General features: G+C 46.9%; 1 protein-coding gene across 1 annotated transcript in view; it reads right to left on the bottom strand.

Annotated features, from left to right (window-relative positions):
* Positions 1-1066: 1066 nt before the first annotated feature.
* LOC311131502 (E3 ubiquitin-protein ligase pellino homolog 1-like) overlaps positions 1067-22570 on the bottom strand; it is a 42809-nt gene continuing 21305 nt past the window's right edge. The window contains exons 3-7 of the mRNA XM_084164531.1: positions 8734-8863; positions 8370-8471; positions 6070-6291; positions 5581-5769; positions 1067-2861 (exon numbers count right to left, since the gene is read on the bottom strand). Of these exons, the coding sequence (XP_084020657.1) occupies positions 2274-2861; positions 5581-5769; positions 6070-6291; positions 8370-8471; positions 8734-8863 (1231 nt within the window). The 3' untranslated portion in view covers positions 1067-2273. The remainder of the gene's footprint in view (positions 2862-5580; positions 5770-6069; positions 6292-8369; positions 8472-8733; positions 8864-22570) is intronic.

Raw genomic sequence — 22570 nt, forward strand, 5'->3', positions numbered from 1 at the left:
CTTTCGTGCATAAACATGTAGTCGCTCTCATCACAGCACCACCTACTTTACCGCAGGGATTGGCAACTTTGATGGGCGTGGGGGGCCACAAAAAAACGAAACTCATCATATTATTTATTTATATTATTATATATTATTATTATAATATGAGGGGCTGCAATGGCTCGTGGGTCTGCGTACCCACATCCATACACCCCCTCCCCACCTTGCGAGCAAAACATTTTAGTGACCCCCTCATGGCAGTGAAGATATTTATTTTTTATTTTTTAAGTTAATTTCCTGCAATTGTACATATTTTGCCATGGGGCGGAGAGAACATTTTGCAATTTTATAACTTATTTCCTGCAATTCTACACATACAAATTGCCATAGGATGAAGGCAAATGTTTGCAGTTTTTAATATGATAACTGATGATCAATGGGCCCCACCCCGGTCGGTAATTCGCCCATGCTTACTACAAGTTCAGATAGCTGGCCGCTAGACTAACTTACCAATCGAAAAACGTTTAGCTGACATGGGCTAATTGAGTGACTGCTGATGCACAACCAAATTTCGAAATTGCACCTTGTGTATTCTATTATTCTAACTCTCAACAGTAAGTTGAGACCCCGACTGAGTTCCTAAAAATATATATATTATAGTTCCCCATAATATAATAATAATAATATGCCATTTAGCAGACGCTTTTATCCAAAGCGACTTACAGTCACGCGTGCATAATTTTTTTTTTAATGTATGGGTGGTCCCGGGGATCAAACCCACTACCTTGGCGTTACAAGCGCCGTGCTCTACCAGCTGAGCTACAGAGGACCCACCCCCTACCTACTGCTTACAACTGACAACTTTCACATTCTCATAAGTGGCAAAAGTCATTTTTATGTGAACTAGCTAGTAGTGTCAATCCAAATGAATACTGTGTATAATAGGGTGAATGTTTTTGCATATCTTATTTCTTTTAGCTAAATAAACCAAATATCTAGTATACATGAGTTCTGTCCAGTTTGGATTGATGATCTTGGATTCCAACAGTGGATTGGAAAAAGAGAGAGCACTCACACAAATGTGAACAATTGAAAAGCTTTGAACTTTTATTGTTTCCAGTTGGTTAAAAATATCTGTTGTCTGCAACAGCAACCCTCTTTGCAGAAATAGTACTCAACATCCTGTATAAAAGCATCAGGCTATCAAGAGGATATAAAGCAGAACAAACTGGTAAAACATAAATATAAGTTGGTTGAACAGTAAAGAAAATATGCTCTCACACATTACTCAAATTGGGGTACAAATCATTGCGTAAATTAAGATCAGAAGACGAAACATGGAGACATTAACATAAACATAAATACTATACACACACTGAACGCAGGTACACATGGAAGATGAGAGGGGAAAACTTTCATACCATCTGAAAAGTCAATGTGTTTAGGGCCACACTTCAATTCATAAATTGATCACTTGCTTGCTTGAACACAGTCTGGACATTCAGATAAGTGTAATTGTCAACAAGTTTCCACCAGTCAATTTATAGATCTGTTTCTCCAGTCCTGTGATATTCTTTTTTATTATGTACTTCTTCCACTTCTTATACCACCTTTTGATGTGGTGATTAATAACATTCAGATAGGGTACATGTTGGGATTCATGGTAAAAAAGGTATAAGGCCATAAGCACTTTTATTATGCAATGCCAAATATTGATTTACTAGGCCTAGTTTAACAACATGGGTCTTCATGTCTAAGAAAAAGTTGGTAACTTCCAAAACAATAGCTAGCATTACAAAGTATCCTTGTTTCTGCTACAATTGCCTCATACGTTTCAGATAGAAAAAGAAATGACTATAAACATCAAGCCACACACACACATCCTCACAATGGATTTTGCATTAGAACATTACAAATCTGCACTTGTGGAAGAGTTTGCTGTGTTAGCATATACTGTAGCGCATTTTTATTGTTAACCTGAAAATATAATTATATTATCGAAAACAGCACTGCTAGAAAAAAGGTCACTTGAAATGAGAGAAGCAAAAAAGTATTCCGTAGCTCTCCAAAATATTTAAGTTAAGAAATGTTTAACAGTATTTTTTTGCTGTTTTTCCACCATTCACTTGGTTATCAAATGGCCCTACCTGGATTTGTCCAATAAGAAACTCTAATTATCATTTTCTGTTGCAAAACGTTTTAAGATGTTTTCGGTTGCGTGCCCTAATGATCACAACCCTGGTAGTTGTGAAGCGTCAGTTGGGGTTTGGGAGGAGACCGTTGTCCATTATCTAGTCCAGGGGCCCTTGGAAGATAAGTCTGAGGTAGCCGCTCTCGCCAGCCAGCTGCTGCACGCAGAACGGACACGCGGCGTGGAAGGTGTGCGTGCCGTGTGGCAGCGGGATCTGGCTCCAGAACGCCGCCGTCTTCTCCGAGCACACGTGACCGCACGGACTAAAGGCGTGTGTGGGCGGTGCCGCGTCCAGGTAAAAACCCGCCTCACACCCCAGCCATAACGGTACATACGGCCCCCTGGTTCGGCACATGGGGCACTCCCTCTCCCGGCCCACCTCCACCACCTCATCCTCGGGCTCCCGTCCTTGGCCTCCCCAGCCGTGGTAGCCGTGCACATGGCCGCATCGGAGGTAGGCCCAGGGCTGCTTCTCATCCAGGATCTCCTTGCGACGGAGGCTGGGGAAGGCCAGGGTGTTGAAGCCCACGGGGCACTGGGGCCGCCCAGCGTTCAGCTCCTGCCGCAGGGCTTCCAGGTGCTTCACGGTGGGGGTGCGCGAGAGGCCCTCGGCCGTGCGCCACAGGAGGGTAGCGCCGCACAGGTCGATCAGCGAGCCGTCCACCAGTTCCTGGCTCTCGCTCTCCACCTGCAGTGGGAGAGAGGCGAGGACAAGAGACACAGAAATATTAGCAAAGAGATGGCGAGATATTCACAAACACAATACAAACACATGCTCCACATGGAGTGGCTCTGCAGTCTGCCTTGATTAAATGTGTCAATGGTCCTGTAGATGGCAACCTACAGATGCCACATTTAATAGCTGTGGGGTGAAGGGGGGATCATGGGTTCTCCATTAAGGGACCTTGTGTAGTGCTTTTCATTTCTTTGGAGTGAAGAGAGATAAGTATATTTCAGTATTGTATTGAGCATTGTCCTGTATTATTGGCCTTTAGTATGTACCTCAATAATAGATCAAAGAAACCTTGTTTTTGTTTCAGACTGAGTGCAGACCTGCTGTGACTAAACCCATTGAACCAGCATCCCTTCCTCTCTCCCTCCCTTATCAGCTCTTGGCATTTCCTCCCCCCTTCCCTGGCCGTTCCCGTGCCTCAGTTTTAAAGTCTAAAGGCTAAACCACATCATAATCATAATAACAGCATGTCTCAGACTCTCAGTCATTCCTCCCAAAATGACGGTGAGGTTAGGAGGGTGAGGAGGGGAGGGGATTCCTATGAGAATTCCTCTGACACACAGAAATCTTCCAAACTGACTGTGTGGTCTCTGGGAGAAGGGGATGGAACTTAAATGTCTAGAGTCAGGATTTTACAGGGGAGGTTATTATCGGTGACATAACAGACCTATCACACTATAAATCAGATGCTGATTTCTGTGTATGAGAAACAGAGACCTCAAACAGCTAAAGCCCATCCAACCAGACTATTCTGTACAACTGAGATAACGAATTAATTTGTTAAGATTTCCCATCTGCTCATATCACAGAGCTGCTGTTCAATAACTTTAATGACGTTATCCAACAATAACATTTTGGAGGACGGCTTGCAGAGAGGAGACTCACTCAATGAGACTGCACAGGAATGTGTGTATGTGTGTGTGAACATGTTATGTATCTGCAAGTGCTCACATTTACACATGTTAGTGCTTGTTACTTCATGCGTGTGTGTGCATCTGTGTGTGTACGTGTGTGTGTGTGTGAATGTATGCTTGTGTCTATGTATGTACCTACAGTGGGGAGAACAAGTATTTGATACACTGCCGATTTTGCAGGTTTTCCTACTTACAAAGCATGTAGAGGTCTGTAATTTTTTATCATAGGTACACTTCAACTGTGAGGGACGGAATCTAAAACAACAATCCAGAAAATCACATTGTATGATTTTTAAGTAATTAATTTGCATTTTATTGCATGACATAAGTATTTGATCACCTACCAACCAGTAAGAATTCCGGCTCTCACAGACCTGTTAGTTTTTCTTTAAGAAGCCCTCCTATTCTCCACTCATTACCTGTATTAACTGCACCTGTTTGAACTCGTTACCTGTATAAAAGACACCTGTCCACACACTCAATCAAACAGACTCCAACCTCTCCACAATGGCCAAGACCAGAGAGCTGTGTAAGGACATCAGGGATAAAATTGTAGACCTGCACAAGGCTGGGATGGGCTACAGGACAATAGGCAAGCAGCTTGGTGAGAAGGCAACAACTGTTGGCGCAATTATTAGAAAATGGAAGAAGTTCAAGATGATGGTCAATCACCCTCGGTCTGGGGCTCCATGCAAGATCTCACCTCATGGGGCATCAATGATCATGAGGAAGGTGAGGGATCAGCCCAGAACTACACGGCAGGACCTGGTCAATGACCTGAAGAGAGCTGGGACCACAGTCTCAAAGAAAACCATTAGTAACACACTACGCCATCATGGATTAAAATCCTGCAGCGCACGCAAGGTCCCCCTGCTCAAGCCAGCGCATGTCCAGGCCCGTCTGAAGTTTGCCAATGACCATCTGGATGATCCAGAGGAGGAATGGGAGAAGGTCATGTGGTCTGATGAGACAAAAATAGAGCTTTTTGGTCTAAACTCCACTCGCTGTGTTTGGAGGAAGAAGAAGGATGAGTACAACCCCAAGAACACCATCCCAACCGTGAAGCATGGAGGTGGAAACATCATTCTTTGGGGATGCTTTTCTGCAAAGAGGACAGGACGACTGCACCGTATTGAGGGGAGGATGGATGGGGCCATGTATCGCAAGATCTTGGCCAACAACCTCCTTCCCTCAGTAAGAGCATTGAAGATGGGTCGTGGCTGGGTCTTCCAGCATGACAACGACCCGAAACACACAGCCAGGGCAACTAAGGAGTGGCTCTGTAAGAAGCATCTCAAGGTCCTGGAGTGGCCTAGCCAGTCTCCAGACCTGAACCCAATAGAACATATTTGGAGCGAGCTGAAAGTCCGTATTGCCCAGCGACAGCCCCGAAACCTGAAGGATCTGGAGAAGGTCTGTATGGAGGAGTGGGCGAAAATCCCTGCTGCAGTATGTGCAAACCTGGTCAAGACCTACCGGAAACATATGATCTCTGTAATTGCAAACAAAGGTTTCTGTACCAAATATTAAGTTCTGCTTTTGTGATGTATCAAATACTTATGTCATGCAATAAAATGCAAATTAATTACTTAAAAATCATACAATGTGATTATCTGGATTTTTGTTTTAGATTCCGTCTCTCACAATTGAAGTGTACCTATGATAAAAATTACAGACCTCTACATGCTTTGTAAGTAGGAAAACCTGCAAAATCGGCAGTGTATCAAATACTTGTTCTCCCCACTGTACTAGCTACCCACCATTTTGCCCCGTTGCTGGGCGGAGCGGGTCTCTCTGAGGGTGAAGACGTTGCCACAGACAGAGATCTCTCTCCACACGCCCGGCTTGGAGTCCTGCGTGAAGCCGTGGCGAGGGTGCATCACCAGCACGCCATTAGTGGTCAGCCCGTCCATCTGTCCGTCCTGTGTCCTCCACTTGGCTGCCTTCTCCTGGGGGAGAGAAGGGATAGACAGTAGAAAAGGAGAGTTTCAGAAATATCCATGCAATTCTTTTAGTTCTAATAGTTAATAGTTATATCAAGGTTATATTATGGCTTATAAACATCATTGCATCATAAATGCTAATTGCAAATGCTTACAGAGATACAGTATATTACATTTACATTTTAGTTATTTGGCAGACGCTCTTATTCAGAGCGACTTACAGGAGCAATTAGGGTATCATACTAGTAGTATTTATATCCTAATTATATGACAGCTATTTTGTTTTCATCCCAATCACCAACTCACCCCCAGGAAGATGTTCTTGGAGGAGTCGAAGCCGGCAGCGTAGATGCGAGCGGTGTAGGGCGGGCTCCGCTGGCAGATGATACGGCAGGCGAAGCGCGAGATGGTGCTCTGGATAGACTGGGTCTGGGTCTGGGTCTGGCCCTCCCCCCCGTGGCTCTGCTGGCTGCCGGGCACTGTGTCCGTCACCACAAAGTCTATGGGGCTCTCTGTGGAACGCCCAATCTGGGATGGAAGGGTATAGAGGTATATGAGTTATCAGCTTTAGTAATGTTCTTGCGAAAAACTTTTAGAGAGGCATATATAGTAACTCAACTGATTCAGTTCTTTATTTAGATTAGCTTTAGGAATCCCAGATATGTATTCTATGTCCCAGTACTCAAATGGATTCCTTTCCTTGTGTCCTTTTTAGGTGGTTTCTCAACCATTAGTGCTTTCACTAAGATTGTTGCCTGTTAGCCAAGTCTTCTATCGTTTTCATGCCATTCATTAGTTAAAGCTAAAGCACATACAGATCTGGACCTGGACTATTGAGATTGAGAGAAAGACAGGTGGCAAATTAATGTAGGAGAGGGAAACATTTTCAGATTGATGTTAGCTGAGGCTGTCGCTTATGTCATGCAGATGTAATGGAGTAACAGCACCGGCGTTGGCCACCACCAGACTGTTCACGCCTGTAAATCACTATGAGTGGAGACAGTCGAGACAAGGGTCTGTGTGTGTGTGTGTGTGTGTAGACTTTCTGTGCACGTGAAGAAAGCCACTGCTCCCTATTGTTATCACTATGATATTTGTTACTTGGCTGTGAGAACGGAACAATCATTCTCTACTTATAGAAACTCCTTTAGGAGACAACATTGGGGAGGGATGTAAAAGAGGGAGAGAGAGTGAGAGAGAGAGAGAGGGTGAGAGAGAGAAACACTGAAGAGTGATGTGAGAGAGAGAGAGAGAGAGAGAGAGAGGGGGAGAGAGAGAAACACTGAAGAGTGATGTGAGAGAGAGAGAGAGGGGGGGGGGAGAGAGAGAAACACTGAAGAGTGATGTGAGAGAGAGAGGGGGGGGGGAGAGAAACACTGAAGAGTGATGTGAGAGAGAGAGAGAGAGGGGGGGGGGGAGAGAGAAACACTGAAGAGTGATGTGAGAGAGAGAGAGAGAGAGAGAGAGAGAGAGAGAGAGAGAGAGAGAGAGAGAGAGAGAGAGAGAGAGAGAGAGAGAGAGAGAGAGAGAGGGGAGAGAGAGAGAAACACTGAAGAGTGATGTGAGAGAGAGAGAGAGAGAGAGAGAGAGAGAGAGGGGGAGAGAGAGAGAAACACTGAAGAGTGATGTGAGAGAGAGAGAGAGGGGGGGGGGAGAGAAACACTGAAGAGTGATGAGAGAGAGAGAGAGAGGGGGGGGGGGGGGGAGAGAGAGAGAAACACTGAAGAGTGATGAGAGAGAGAGAGAGAGGGGGGGGAGAGAGAGAAACACTGAAGAGTGATGAGAGAGAGAGAGAGAGAGAGAGAGAGAGAGAGAGAGAGAGAGAGAGAGAGAGAGAGAGAGAGAGAGAGAGAGAGAGAGAGAGAGAGAGAGAGAGAGAGAGAGAGAGAGAGAGAGAGAGAGAGAGGAAAGAGAGGGTGATGTGGGCTTAAAGGGGGTATCGGAAAGGAATGTCTAAGCGATGGCAGGGTGCACCTGGGCTCCATATGGTTTCACTGCTTAACTGCCTGCTGAATCAGCTTAGAGAAGCCACAATGTCATTCGTCAAATCTGTATAATCTATACAGGATGTACCGCAGTGGCAGTTGGTGACGTTTAAGATGAGTGAGGACGATATTTTTTTTAATGAGCATGGCCTTATTTCTATTACAGCATATTGGATGACTGTCATTCATATTACATTCACCCAGCTCAATGTAACATCGATAGGTTTAGGCTACTACATGATCCTACAATTTTCACTATTCAACCTAGCCTATGAACGCTAGCCTTTCAGAGCATTTCATAGCTACAGATGTGAGTGCTACAGCGCGATAGTCATTTAGACAGGTTACCTTGGCGTTCTTGGGCACAGGGACTACGGTGGTCTGCTTGAAACATGTAGGTATTACAGACTGGGTCAGGGAGAAGTTGAAAATGTGCAGTGAAGTCACTTGCCAGCTGGTCAGCGCATGCTCGGAGTATGCGTCCTGGTAATCCGTTTAAAGGTCTTACTCACATCGGCTACGGAGAGCGTGATCACACAGTCGACCATATGAGTTGGCAAGACAGCACAACAAATCTGGGACCAGACTTGAGCAGTGAGGACACACTGAGGACACACTCACCTGGAACATGTCTGTATTGCTGTCATGAGTGTACTCCACCACCACCGTCTGGGCCCGGGACAGAGTGTAGGAGATACTGTGCTGGTCCTTGTTGCTGATGGCCTGCAGGTGGTGAGGGAAAAGTTTGATGTTAGGAGTAGCAGGATGATGTCATTACCAATTACCTATTTACTTCAGGTGGTACTCCCCCCAGATATAATGCATCTGATAGAGAGAAAATGGTGTATTAGGGCAACAAGAGACAATGTCGTCACTATCGTCCTGTTTTTATCAAGCATACATTTTGTTATAAAAGAGACTTTCTACGATTACAGAAAGAAGTCTTCAATTCCAGCATACAGTATGACTGTTTCCTAGCTCCTACCTTGGCTGCCTGAGGTGTGCACGTCACGTGCACTGTGCTGGGTTTCACCCCGCTGGCCTTGGGTCTCCGGCACAGTGCAAAGCGGCTTTTCCGCCTCCCCCTGTCTCCGTTGGGTAGGGAGCCATTGTACCTGTGTAGACAAGAACACACCCCATATAAATTGACCATTTGAATCAAGACATCCTGGCAGTGGGATCCTAGCCTGGTGTTCCAGTCTGTTTTGTGCTTTAGCAAACTCCTCTATGTATTAATTTGGTGTCATACCAAAGGATATAGAAGAGCAGTTGGCTATGGCACTTACAGTATGAGACCAGGCTAGAGGGAACCATCAAATGTGGGAAAATGCCATCTTGACAAGTTACAGTACAAAAGCAGCTGTTTATTGTTTGTTTCATCATATAGGATGTATAAGTATGTGGACACCCCTTCATATTTGTGGATTCGGCCAGTTCAGCCACACCCATTGCTGACAGGTACATAAAATCGAGCACACAGCCATGCAATCTCCATAGACAAACATTGGCAGTAGAATGGCCAGTACTGAAGAGCTCAGTTACTTTCAACGTGGCACCGTCATAGGATGCTCCCTTTCCAACAAGTCAGTTCGTCAAATTTCTGCCCTGCTAGAGCAGCCCCGGTCAACTGTAAGTGCTGTTATTGGGAAGTGGAAACGTCTAGGAGCAACAACGGCTCAGCCGCAAAGGGGTAGGCCACACAAGCTCACAGAAAATAACCGCCGAATGCTGAAGCACGTAGCGTGTAAAAATCGTCCGTCCTCGGTTGCAACACTCACTACCGAGTTCCAAACTACCTCTGGAAGCAACGTCAGCACAATAACTGTTCGTCAGGAGCTTCATGAAATGGGTTTCCATGGCCGAGCAGCCGCACACAAGCCTAAGATCACCATGCGCAATGCCAAGCGTCGGCTAGCGTGGTATAAAGCTCACCGCCATTGGACTCTGGAGCAGTGGAAACGTATTCAATGGAGTGATGAATCACGCTTCACCATCTTACAGTCCGACGGATGAATCTGGGTTTGGCGGATGCCAGGATAATGCTACCTGCCCCAATGTATATGCCAACTGTAAGGTTTGGTGGAGGAGTAATAATGGTCTGGGGCTGCTTTTCATGGTTCGGGCAAGGCCCCTTAGTTCCAGTTAAGGGAAATCTTAATGCTAAAGCATACAATGACATTCTAGATTCTGTGCTTCCAACTTTGTGGCAACAGTTTGGGGAAGGCCCTTTCCTGTTTCAGCATGACAATGCCCCGTGCACAAATCAAGGTCCATACAGAAATGGTTTGTCGAGATCGGTGTGGAAGAACTTGACTGACCTCCATAGAGCCCTGACCTCAACCCCATCGAACACCTTTGGGATGAATTGGAACGCTGACTGCGAGCCAGGCCTAATCGCCCAACATCAGTGCCCGACCTCACTAATGCTCTTGTGGCTGAATTGAAGCATGTCCCCGCAGCAATGTTCCAACATCTAGTGGAAAGCCTTCCCAGAATAGTGGATGCTGTTATTGCAGCAAAGGGAGGACCAACTCCATATTAATGCCCATGATTTTGGACTGAGATGTTCGACGAGCAGGTGTCCACATACCTTTGGCCATGTAGTGTACATTTTTATTTAGATTTCTGTTTTAATATGTGAAAATAAGACTATGCAAAATAAGACTATGCTAACTAAGACTCTGAACACAACTAAAACAAATAGTTTAACCACTGTAAACCCATTTAAAAGGGAAATGAATGAGAAGTGTTGATGTGCCCTTGAGCAAGGCACTTAACCCTAATTGCGCCTGTATGTCGCTCTGGATAAAAGCGTCTGCTAAATGACTAAAATGTAAATGTAATGAAGTAATTCGATCCACTTCTAAAATAAAGTGACCATTGAGAGGGGACGACTGTCTACTTTACTGTAATTCCTTGGTGGAATAGGGTCACACTCGACGCCAGCTTTGGGTTTGTTGAATTCTGATCTCCATTAAAACGAGGCCCAATCCTCTTTCATCCAATCAGAGGAGCTAAGCTATGAGGTTATCTTTTGGTCGCTTACCCCTGCCAGCATCTGCCGTGTAAACATTCAACTTTCAGACAGTACGGTTGAGCGAGTGCAAATATTTCATTGGGAAATGAGGGCTTTCCTGTTGCTTCATCGAAAGTATGCAGCCACCTACTTTTCCTGGACAAGCTGAGGTATTAAGAGTGTATTGACTAATTTCACGTCTTAATTGGTAGCATTAAATCCAGGACTAACTGAGACAACCAATGCATTTGTTAACTATTTGGAACTGCAAAAAGAAAGTAGTCTATGACCACCTAATTGTTAGTTGAACGTTGTTTTCTTTTCAGACCGTTTATTCTACTGCTAAATACAATGTGAACGTGATAGAATACTTTCGAAACCACAACAACCACCAACAATTTAGCTCGCATCCTCCTCTCTGCACCACATAGGCTACATTCTCCTTTGTCCGAAAAAAACGGCCTACACTCAGGAAGCCAGCAGCGTTCTTTGTTTACCCTCACTGTGGCTGAGTTGCAGTGTGCATTTAACTGGATTTAGATTGAACCACCCTACTCCCCCTTTTTAAAAGAAACAAAACTGCCCAGTTCAAATGTCGTAAATGAACATGTACCATTGTGTCTGTTGGAAGTTGGAACAATGTGGTTCACATTTAGAGCATAAGGGCTGACTGCCATTTATTTCAAAGAACCTCCACGTAGCACAGTTGTAGCATACCACAGTTGCCAATACATAAATGTACAGTGCCTTCAGAAAGTACTCATATCCCTTGACTTTTTCCACATTTTGTTGTGTTACAGCCTGCATTTTTTATCACTGGTCTACACACAATACCCCATAATGTCAAAGTGGAATTATGTTTTTTGATTTTTTACAAATTTATAAAAAATGAAAAGCTGAAATGTCTTGTGTCAATAACTACTCAACCCCTTTTTTATGGCAAGCCTAAATAAATTCAGAAGTATAAAATTGGTTCACAAGTCACATAATAAGTTGCATGGACTCACTCTGTGTGCAATAATAGTGTTTAACATGATTTTCGAATGACTACCTCATCTCTGTACCCCACACATACAATTATCTGTAAGGTCCCTCAGTCGAGCAGTGAATTTCAAACACATATTCAACCACAAAGACCAGGGAGGTTTTCCAATGCCTCGCAAAGAAGGGCACCTATTGGGATATGGGGGAAAAAAAGCAGACATTGAATATCCCTTTGAGCATGATGTATCAATACACCCAGTCACTACAAAGATAAAGGTGTCCTTCCTAACTCAGTTGCCGGAGAGGAAGGAAACCACTCAGGGATTTCACCATGAGGCCAATGCTGACTTTAAAACAGTTACAGCGTTTAATTGCTGTGATAGGAGAAAACTGAGGATGGATCAACAACATTGTAGTTACTCCACATACTAAACTAATTGACAGAGTGAAAAGAACAAAGCCTGTACAGAATACAAATATTCCAAAACATGCATCCTGTTTGCAACAAGGCACTAAGTAACTAACAAGACACTGCAAAAAATGTGGCAAAGCAATTCACTTTTTGTCCTGAATACAAATGTTTGGGGCAAATCCAATACAACACATTGCTGAGTACCACTCTCCATATTTTCAAGCATAGTGGTGACTGCATCATGTTATGGGTATGCTTGTAATCGTTAAGGACTGGGGAGTTTTTCAGGATAAAAAAGAAGCGGAATTGAGCTAAGCACAGGTTCCTGGTTCAGTCTGCTTTCCACCAGACACTGGGAGATGAATTCACCTTTCAGCAGGACAACAACCTAAAACATAAGGCCAAATCTACACTGGAGTTGCTTACCAAGAAGACAGTGAATGTTCCTGAGTGTCCGAGTTACAGTTTTGACTTAAATCTGCTTGGAAATCTATGGAAAGACCTGAAAATGGTTGTCTAGCAATGATCAACAACCAATTTGACAGAGCTTGAATAATTTTGAAAGCTATTGTATATTGCAATTGTTGCACAATCTAGGTGTGGAAAGCTCTTAGAGACTTACCCAGAAAGACTCACAGCTACCAAAGGTGATTCTAACATGTATTGGCTCAGGGGGTTGAATACTTATCTAATGAAGATATATTAGTGTTTTTTTATTTTTCATGAATATTTGACACATTTTAGAAGTTTTCTTCCACTTTGACATTACAAAGTATTTTGTGTAGATCTTTGACAAAAAAATGCATATTAAATCAATTTTAATCCTACTTTGTAACGCAAAAGAATTTGGAATAAGCAAGGGGTGTGAATACCTTCTGAAGGCACTGCATGTTGCTGGACATTGAACAGGACTGTTTCAAACAACAAAAAAATTATTGCCCCACATGACTATTGCTGTTCCATCCAGGTAACGGTCCTGGAGATTTACTTGGGTGTTCAGGCTTTCATTCCAGCCCTGCAGTAACACACCTGATTTCTTTAATCATGTCCAGACTGCTTCAAGATGTCTACCATTGTTCCTGTACCCAAGAAAGCGAATGTAACTGAACTAAATGACTATCGCCCTCTAGCACTCACTTCTTTCATCATGAAGTGCTTTGAAAGGCTAGTTAAGGGCCACATCACCTCCACCTTACCCGTAAACTTAGACCCCATACAATTTGCATACCGCCCCAACAGATCCACAAACTAAGCAATCGCCATTGCACTGCACACTGCCCTATCCCACCTGCACAAGAGAGATACTTATGTGAGAATGCTGTTCATCGACAACAGCTCAGCCTTCAACACCATAGTGCCCTCTAAGCTCATCACTAAGCTCAGGGCCCTGGGTCTGAACCCCTCCCTGAGCAACTCCTGACTGGCCGAACCCAAGTGGTGAAGGTAAGGAACAACACCTCTTGACACGCTGATCCTCAACACTGGGGCCCCACACGGGTGTGTGCTCAGGCCTCTCCTGTACTTCCTGTTCATCCATGACTGCGTGGCTACGCAAGTCTCCAACTCAATCATCAAGTTTGCTGACGAAACAACAGTGGTAGGCCTGATTACCACAATGACGAGACAGCCTACAGGAAGAAGGTGAGAGCCCTGGCGGAGTGGTGCCAGGAGAATAACCTCTCCCTCAATGTCAACAAAACAAAGGAGTTGATAGTTGACTACAGGAGACAGCAGAGAGAGCATGCCCCCATCCCCATCGACGGGGCCGTAGGCGAGAAGGGCAAAAGCTTCAAGTTCCTCGTTATGCACATCACTGATGACCTGAAATGGTCCCTTCACACAGACAGTGTGGTGAAAAAGGCGCTACAGCGCCTCTTCAACCTCAGGAGGCTGAAGATATTGGGCTTGGCCCCTAGGACCCTCACAAACTTCTACAGATGCACCATTGAGAGCATTCTGTCGGGCTGTATCACCGCCTGGTACGGCAATTGCACTGTCCACAACCGCAGGGATCTCCAGAGGGTGATGTGGTCGACCCAACGCATCATCGGGGACACACTGCCTGCCCTCCAGGATGTCTACAGCACCCGGTGTCACAAGAAGGCCAAGGCGATCATCAAGGACCTCAGCCACCCAAGCCACGGCCTGTTCACCCCGCTACCATCTAGAAGGAGGAAACAGTACAGGTGCATCAAAGCTGGGACAGAGACACCGTTAAAAAGCTTCTATGCCAAGCCATCAGAATGTTAAACTAGCAGACCTCCACCCAGTACCCTGCCCTGAACCTTAGTCAATGTTACTAGCTAGCTACCACCCGGTACTCTACCCTGCACCTTTGAGACTGCTTTGCCCTATGTACATAGTCATTGAACACTGGTTACTTTAATAATGTTTACATGGTCTGTCCGTGATAAAGAGATGCTCTGCTTTTTTGACACCACACTCCTGCAGGGTCTAGTTTTAAATTATCTTGATTATTGCCCAGTCATATGGTCAGGTGCTGCAAAGAAGGACCTAGAAAAACTACAGCTGGCCCATAGAGCAGCACATCTTGCTCTTCACTATAATCATGAGACTAATATCAATACTATGCATACCAGTTTCTCGTATCTAAAAGTAGAGGAGAGACTAACTGCATCACTTCTTCTTTTCATAAGAAACTTGTTTCCAAATTCCAAATGGTTTGAATAGTCAACTTACACACAGCTCTGACACACACACTTACCCCACCAGACATGTCACCAGGGGTCTTTTCACAATCCCCAAATCCAGAACAAATTCAAGAAAACGTACAGTACTATATACAGTTGAAGTCGGAAGTTTACATAGACTTAGGTTGGAGTCATTAAAACTCGTTTTTCAACCACTCCACACATTTCTTGTTAACAAACTATAGTTTTGGCAAGTCGGTTAGGACATCTACTTTGTGCATGACACAAGTAATTTTTCCAACAATTGTTTACAGACAGATTATTTCACTTATAATTCACTGTATCACAATTCCAGTGGGTCAGAAGTTTACATACACTAAGTTGCCTGTGCCTTTAAACAGCTTGGGAAATTCCAGAAAATGATGTCATGGCTTTAGAAGCTTCTGATAGGCTAATTGACATCATTTGAGTCAATTGGAGGTGTCCCTGTGGATGTATGTCAGTGATGCTGTAGGTGGGTGTAGTGGTGGAATCAAGCGCAGGACACCGAAGTACAGTCCAAAAGACTTTAGTGAATTCCACAAGGGAAAAATGAACAAACTGGCCCGAAGGCGAAACTCCGCACGTAGGCGGACAAAACAAACGGGCGCACTACACAGGTGCGTAAAACGCTCCAACACAGTGGAGAGATAGCTCAACCGAGCGAATAATGTAAACACGTCCAGTAACGCACGACAGACAATAAAGCAATCACACACAACACTGGACAAACACAACGAGTAACTTATAGGACGCTAATTAACCTAAACGATAACAGGTGTCACAACAAACAGACAAAAGCAAACGAACATAGAAACATGCAACGATGGCAGCTAGAATTCCGGAGACAACGAACGCCGAAGCCTGCCCGAACAAGGAAGAGAGGCAGCCTCGGCCGAAACCGTGACAGTACCCCCCCCTTGACGCGCGGCTCCAGACGTGCGCAGACTCCGGCCTCGGGGACGACCAGGAGGACGCGGAGCAGGGTGCGTCGGGTGCCCACGATGGAATTCCGTCAGGAGAGACGGGTCCAAAATGTCTCTCCTCGGCACCCAGCACCGTTCCTCCGGACCGTACCCCTCCCACTCCACTAGATATTGGAGACCCCCCATCCGACGTCTCGAATCCAAGATGGACCTCACGGAGTACGCCGGTGCCCCCTCGATGTCCAATGGGGGCGGAGGAGTCTCCCTGATCTCACTTTCTTGGAGTGGGCCAGCTACCACCGGCCTGAGAAGAGACACATGGAACGAGGGGTTAATACTTTTATATTCAACAGGTAGTTGTAACTTGTAACACACCTCGTTCAACCTTCTCAGGACTTTAAATGGCCCTACAAACCGCCGACCCAGTTTCCGACAGGGCAGGCGGAGGGGCAGGTTTCTGGTAGAGAGCCAGACTCGATCACCAGGTGCGTACACCGGTCCCTCACTGCGGTGGAGATCGGCGCTCGCCTTATGACGACGGAGGGCCCGCTGCAGGTGGACGTGTGCAGCGTTCCATGTCTCCTCCGAGCGCCGCGCCCACTCATCCACCGCAGGAGCCTCGATCTGGCTCTGCTGCCATGGTGCCAGAACCGGTTGGTAACCTAACACACATTGAAAAGGGGTTAGGTTAGTGGAGGAGTGGCGTAGGGAATTCTGGGCCATCTCGGCCCAGGGAACGTACCTTGCCCACTCCTCCGGCCGGTCCTGGCAGTATGTTCTAAGAAACCTACCCACATCCTGGTTCACGCGTTCCACCTGCCCATTACTCTCCGGGTGGTAACCCGAGGTGAGGCTCACCGAGACCCCCAACCGCTCCATAAAGGCTCTCCAAACCCTGGAGGTAAATTGGGGACCTCGATCAGACACAATATCCTCGGGTACCCCGTAGTGCCGGAACACATGGGTGAATAGTGCTTCGGCAGTTTGCAGGGCAGTAGGAAGGCCCAGCATGGGGAGCAGACGACAGGCCTTAGAAAACCGGTCGACAACGACCAGTATAGTGGTATTTCCCTGTGAAGGAGGAAGGTCAGTAAGGAAATCCACCGAGAGGTGAGACCATGGTCGTTGTGGAACGGGCAGGGGTAGTAACTTACCCCTAGGCAGATGTCTAGGCGCCTTACACTGGGCGCACACCGAGCAGGAGGAAACATAAACCCTCACATCCCTTGCCAACGTGGGCCACCAGTACTTGGCACTAAGACAGTGCACTGTCCGGCCGATACCAGGGTGTCCAGAGGAGGGTGACGTGTGAGCCCAATAGATCAATCGATCCCGAACCTCGAGCGGAACGTACTTCCGACCCTCCGGGCATTGCGGTGGACTAGGGTCGGTGCGTAACGCCCGCTCGAGCTCAGCATCGACCTCCCACACTACCGGTGCCACCAGACACGACTCCGGCAGTATGGGAGTGGGCTCCACGGACCTCTCCTCCGTGTCATACCGCCGAGACAGCGCATCTGCCTTACCGTTCTGTGACCCAGGGATGTACGTGATCTTAAATGTAAAAAACATATTCCATCTTGCCTGGCGAGGGTTCAGCCTCCTCGCTGCCCGGATGTACTCCAGGTTACGGTGGTCCGTCAAAATGAGGAAAGGGTGTTGAGCCCCCTCAAGCCAGTGCCTCCACACCTTTAGGGCCTGTACCACGGCTAACAGCTCCCTGTCCCCTACGTCATAGTTTCGCTCCGCCGGACTGAGCTTCTTAGAATAAAAAGCACAGGGGCGGAGTTTAGGTGGCGCGCCTGACCGTTGTGAAAGCACGGCTCCTATACCGGCCTCAGACGCGTCCACCTCTACCTGAAATGGCAAAGAGGGATCCGGATGCGCCAGCACCGGGGCCGAGGTAAACAGGTCCTTCAGCCTCCCAAATGCCCTGTCCGCCTCGGCAGACCACTGCAGACGCACCGGACCCCCCTTCAAAAGAGACGTGATGGGAGCTGCCACCTGTCCAAAACCCCGGATAAACCTCCGGTAGTAATTCGCAAACCCCAAAAACTGCTGCACCTCCTTCACAGTGGTTGGTGTTTGCCAATTACGCATGGCTGACACCCGGTCTACCTCCATCTTCACCCCTGACGCAGACAACTGATACCCCAAAAAGGAGACCGACTCCTGGAAAAACAGACACTTCTCTGCCTTAACATACAGGTCGTGCTCCACCAGCCTCCGCAACACTCTGCGCACCAGGGCCACATGCTCGACTCGGGTAGGCGAGTACACGAGAATGTCATCTATGTACACAACCACCCCCTGCCCCTGCATGTCCCTGAAGATCTCATCCACGAATGATTGGAAAACTGACGGAGCGTTCATCAACCCGTATGGCATGACAAGATACTCGTAATGGCCCGAGGTGGTACTAAAGGCTGTCTTCCATTCATCGCCCTCCCTGATGCGCACCAAGTTGTACGCGCTCCTGAGATCTAATTTAGTGAAGAAACGCGCCCCATGCAATGACTTCGTCATGGTCGCAATCAGCGGGAGTGGATAACTGTACTTCACCGTGATCTGATTGAGACCACGGTAATCGATGCACGGGCGTAACCCACCATCCTTTTTCTTCACAAAAAAGAAACTCGAGGACGCAGGGGAAGTGGAAGGCCGTATGTATCCTTGTCTCAGAGTTTCGTCTATGTAAGTCTCCATAGCTTTCTTCTCCTCCTGAGACAGAGGATACACATGGCTCCGTGGGAGCGCAGCTCCTGCCTGGAGGTCTATCGCACAAGCTCCCTGCCTATGGGGCGGCAACTGCGTCGCCCTCGACTTACTAAACGCAATAGCCAAATCCCCATACTCAGGGGGAACGTGCAATGCGGGCACCTGGTTTGGACTCTCCACCGAGGTAGCCCCTACGGAAACGCCCAAACATCGACCCACACACTGGGCAGACCACTCCATCAGAGCCCTCTCCTGCCATGAAATAGATGGGTTATGGGTACTCAACCAGGGCATGCCCAGCACCACCGGATACGCAGGCGAGTCGATCAGAAATAGCTGAATCATCTCCTGATGACCCCCCTGCGCACACATCCTAAGTGGCGCAGTGACCTCCCTGATCAAGCCCGCACCCAACGGACGGCTATCTAGGGCATGAACGGGGAAAGGGACATCAACAGGGAGACGGGGGATCCCTAAGGCTAAACAAAACGTCTTATCAACAAAATTCCCAGCCGCGCCTGAATCTACCAGCGCCTTATGCTGGGAATGAGGTGCTACCTGTGGGAAACGCACAGGTATACAGAAATGTGCAACAGAGAGCTCTGGGTGAGTGGGGCGCCTACTCACCTGGAAGGACTCCCCAGTGCGGGACCTGTCGTCCTCTCCCCTAGGAGGCCATCCACAGCACCTAGCCGCGGTGTGTCCTCCCCGACCACAGTTGGTACAGGAGATGGACCCCCTCGTCAGCCGACCCCTCCTCTCTCTAGCGCCAGCGCCCCCGAGCTCCATGGGGCACGGCTCGGAGGCGCTGGAGGGTGAAATGGACGGACCCCCCTCGGAACGTCCGCGGGTAGCTAGCAGGTTATCCAGCCTGATGGACATGTCGACCAACTGGTCGAACGAGAGGCTGGTGTCCCTACAGGCCAGCTCCCTACGGACGTCCTCGCGTAGACTACATCTGTAGTGATCGCTGAGAGCCCGCTCATTCCACCCTGCATCCGCCGCTAGAGTACGGAATTCTAAGGCGAACTCCTGGGCACTCCTCTTCCCCTGCCGGAGGAAGACCAGACGCTCCCCCGCCGCTTTCCCCTCCGGGGGATGGTCGAACACCGCCCTGAAGCGGCGGGAGAACTCGTCGTAGGTGATGGTGTCCGCGTCGATCCTCCTCCACTCTGCGTTGGCCCATTCCAACGCCTTCCCGGAAAGGCAGGAGATCAGGGCGGACACGCTCTCATGTCCCGAAGGCGCCGGGTGCACGGTGGCCAGGTAAAGCTCCACCTGGAGAAGGAATCCCTGACACCCGGCCGCGGTCCCATCGTAGGCCCTCGGGAGCGAGAGTCGAACTCCTCTGGCTTCCGGAGCGGGATTGGGCTGACTTGCCGATGGTGCTGGCAGAGAGGATGGCGGTGGAGGAGTCCCCCAGCCTCGGATGGTGGTGATCACCTCCTGCAGTGCGGACCCCATCTGCAGGATCTGGTCACTCTGTTCTCGGACCCTGTCCTCCAGCGTCGCCTGGGCTGCTGCGGCTCCTGCTGATTCCATTCTTGAAGGTGTGTGATTTTGTCAGTGATGCTGTAGGTGGGTGTAGTGGTGGAATCAAGCGCAGGACACCGAAGTACAGTCCAAAAGACTTTAGTGAATTCCACAAGGGAAAAATGAACAAACTGGCCCGAAGGCGAAACTCCGCACGTAGGCGGACAAAACAAACGGGCGCACTACACAGGTGCGTAAAACGCTCCAACACAGTGGAGAGATAGCTCAACCGAGCGAATAATGTAAACACGTCCAGTAACGCACGACAGACAAAGCAATCACACACAACACTGGACAAACACAACGAGTAACTTATAGGACGCTAATTAACCTAAACGATAACAGGTGTCACAACAAACAGACAAAAGCAAACGAACATAGAAACATGCAACGATGGCAGCTAGAATTCCGGAGACAACGAACGCCGAAGCCTGCCCGAACAAGGAAGAGAGGCAGCCTCGGCCGAAACCGTGACAATGTATTTCAAGGCCTACCTTCAAACTCAGTGCCTCTTTGCTTGACATCATGGGAAAATCAAAATAAATCAGCCAAGACCTCAGAAAAAAAACAGTAGACCTCCACAAGTCTGGTTCATCCTTGGGAGCAATTTCGAAATGCCCGAAGCTACCACGTTCATCTGTACAAACAACAGTACGCAAGTATAAACTCCATGGGCCCACGCAGCCGTCATACCGCTCAGGAAGGAGACGCGTTCTGTCTCCTTGAGATGAACGTACTTTGGTGCGAAAAGTGCAAATCAATCCCAGAACAACAGCAAAGGACCTTGTGAAGATGCTGGAGGAAACAGGTACAAAAGTATCTATATCCACAGTAAAACGAGTCCTATATCGACCTGAAAGGCCGCTCAGCAAGGAAGAAGCCACTGCTCCAAAACCACCATAAAAAAGCCAGACTACGGTTTGCAACTGCACATGGGGACAAAGATCGTACTTTTTGGAGAAGTGTCCTCTGGTCTGATTAAACAAAAATAAAACTGTTTGGCCATAATGACCATTGTTATGTTTGGAGGAAAAAGGGGGAAGCTTGCAAGCCGAAGAACACCATCCCAACTGTGAAGCACGGGAGTGGCAGCATCATGCTGTGGGGGTGCTTTGCTGCAGGAGGGACTGGTGCACTTCACAAAAAGATGGCATCATGAGGAAGGAAAATTATGTGGATATATTGAAGCAACATCTCAAGACATCAGTCAGGAAGTTAAAGCTTGGTCGCAAATGGGTCTTCCAAATGGACAATGACCCCAAGCATACTTCCAAAGTTGTGGCAAAATAGCTTAATGACAACAAAGTCAAGGTATTGGAGTGGCCATCACAAAGCCCTGACCTCAATCCTATAGAACATTTGTGGGCAGAACTGAAAAGGCGTGTGCGAGCAAGGAGGCCTACAAACCTGACTAAGTTACACCAGCTCTGTCAGGAGGAATGGGCCAAAATTCACCCAACTTATTGTGGGAAGCTTGTGAAAGGCTACCCGAAACGTTTGACCCAAGTTAAACAATTTAAAGGCAATGCTACCAAATACAAATTGAGTGTATGTAAACTTCTGACTCACTGGGAATGTGATAAATGAAATAAAAGCTGAAATAAATAATTCTCTCTACTATTATTCTGACATTTCACATTCTTAAAATAAAGTGGTGATCATAACTGACCTAAGACAGGGAATTTTTACTAGGATTAAATGTCAGGAATTGTGAAAAACTGAGTTTAAATGTATTTGGCTAAGGTGTATGTAAACTTCTGACTTCAACTGTATAGCCATGATTGCATGGAACTCCCTTCCATCTCAGATTGCTCAAATGAACAGCAAACCTGGTTTAAAAAAACAGATAAAGCAATACATCACGGCACAATGCCTCTCCCCTATTTGACCTAGATATATTGTGTGTATGTACTGAAATGTAGGCTATGTGTGATGTTTCACATTGATGTAGTTCTGTCCTTGAGCTGTTCTTGTCTATTCATATTCTGTATTATGTCATGTTCCATGTTTTGTGTGGACCCCAGAAAGAGTACCTGCTGCCTTCGCAACGACTAATGGGGATCCTAATAAAACACAAAAAATACATACTGTTTTACCAACTTTATATGTATATACTGTATTCTAGTCATGGCTCATCCTATATAACTACTGCTGTACAGACTTGTTCTATTCATATACTACCCATACTGTCTATATATACAGACAATACCAGTCAAAAGTTTGGACACACCTACTCATTCCAGGGTTTTTATTTATTTGTACTATTTTCTACATTGTAGAATAATACATACGGAATCATGTAGTAACAAAAAAAGTGTTAAACAAATCAAAATATATTTTACATTTGAGATTCTTCAAAGTAGCCACCCTTTGCCTTGATGACAGCTTTGCACACACTTGACATTCTCTCAACCAGCTTCACCTGGAATGTTTTTCCTACAGTCTTGAAGGAGTTCCCACATATGCTGAGCACTTGTTGGCTGCTTTTCCTTCAGTCTGCGGTCCAACTTATCCCAAACCATCTCAATTGGGTTGCGGTCGGG

The sequence above is a fragment of the Coregonus lavaretus genome (assembly GCF_964263955.1).
Source record: "Coregonus lavaretus genome assembly, chromosome: 6".
NCBI classification, from domain to species: Eukaryota; Metazoa; Chordata; class Actinopteri; order Salmoniformes; family Salmonidae; genus Coregonus; species Coregonus lavaretus.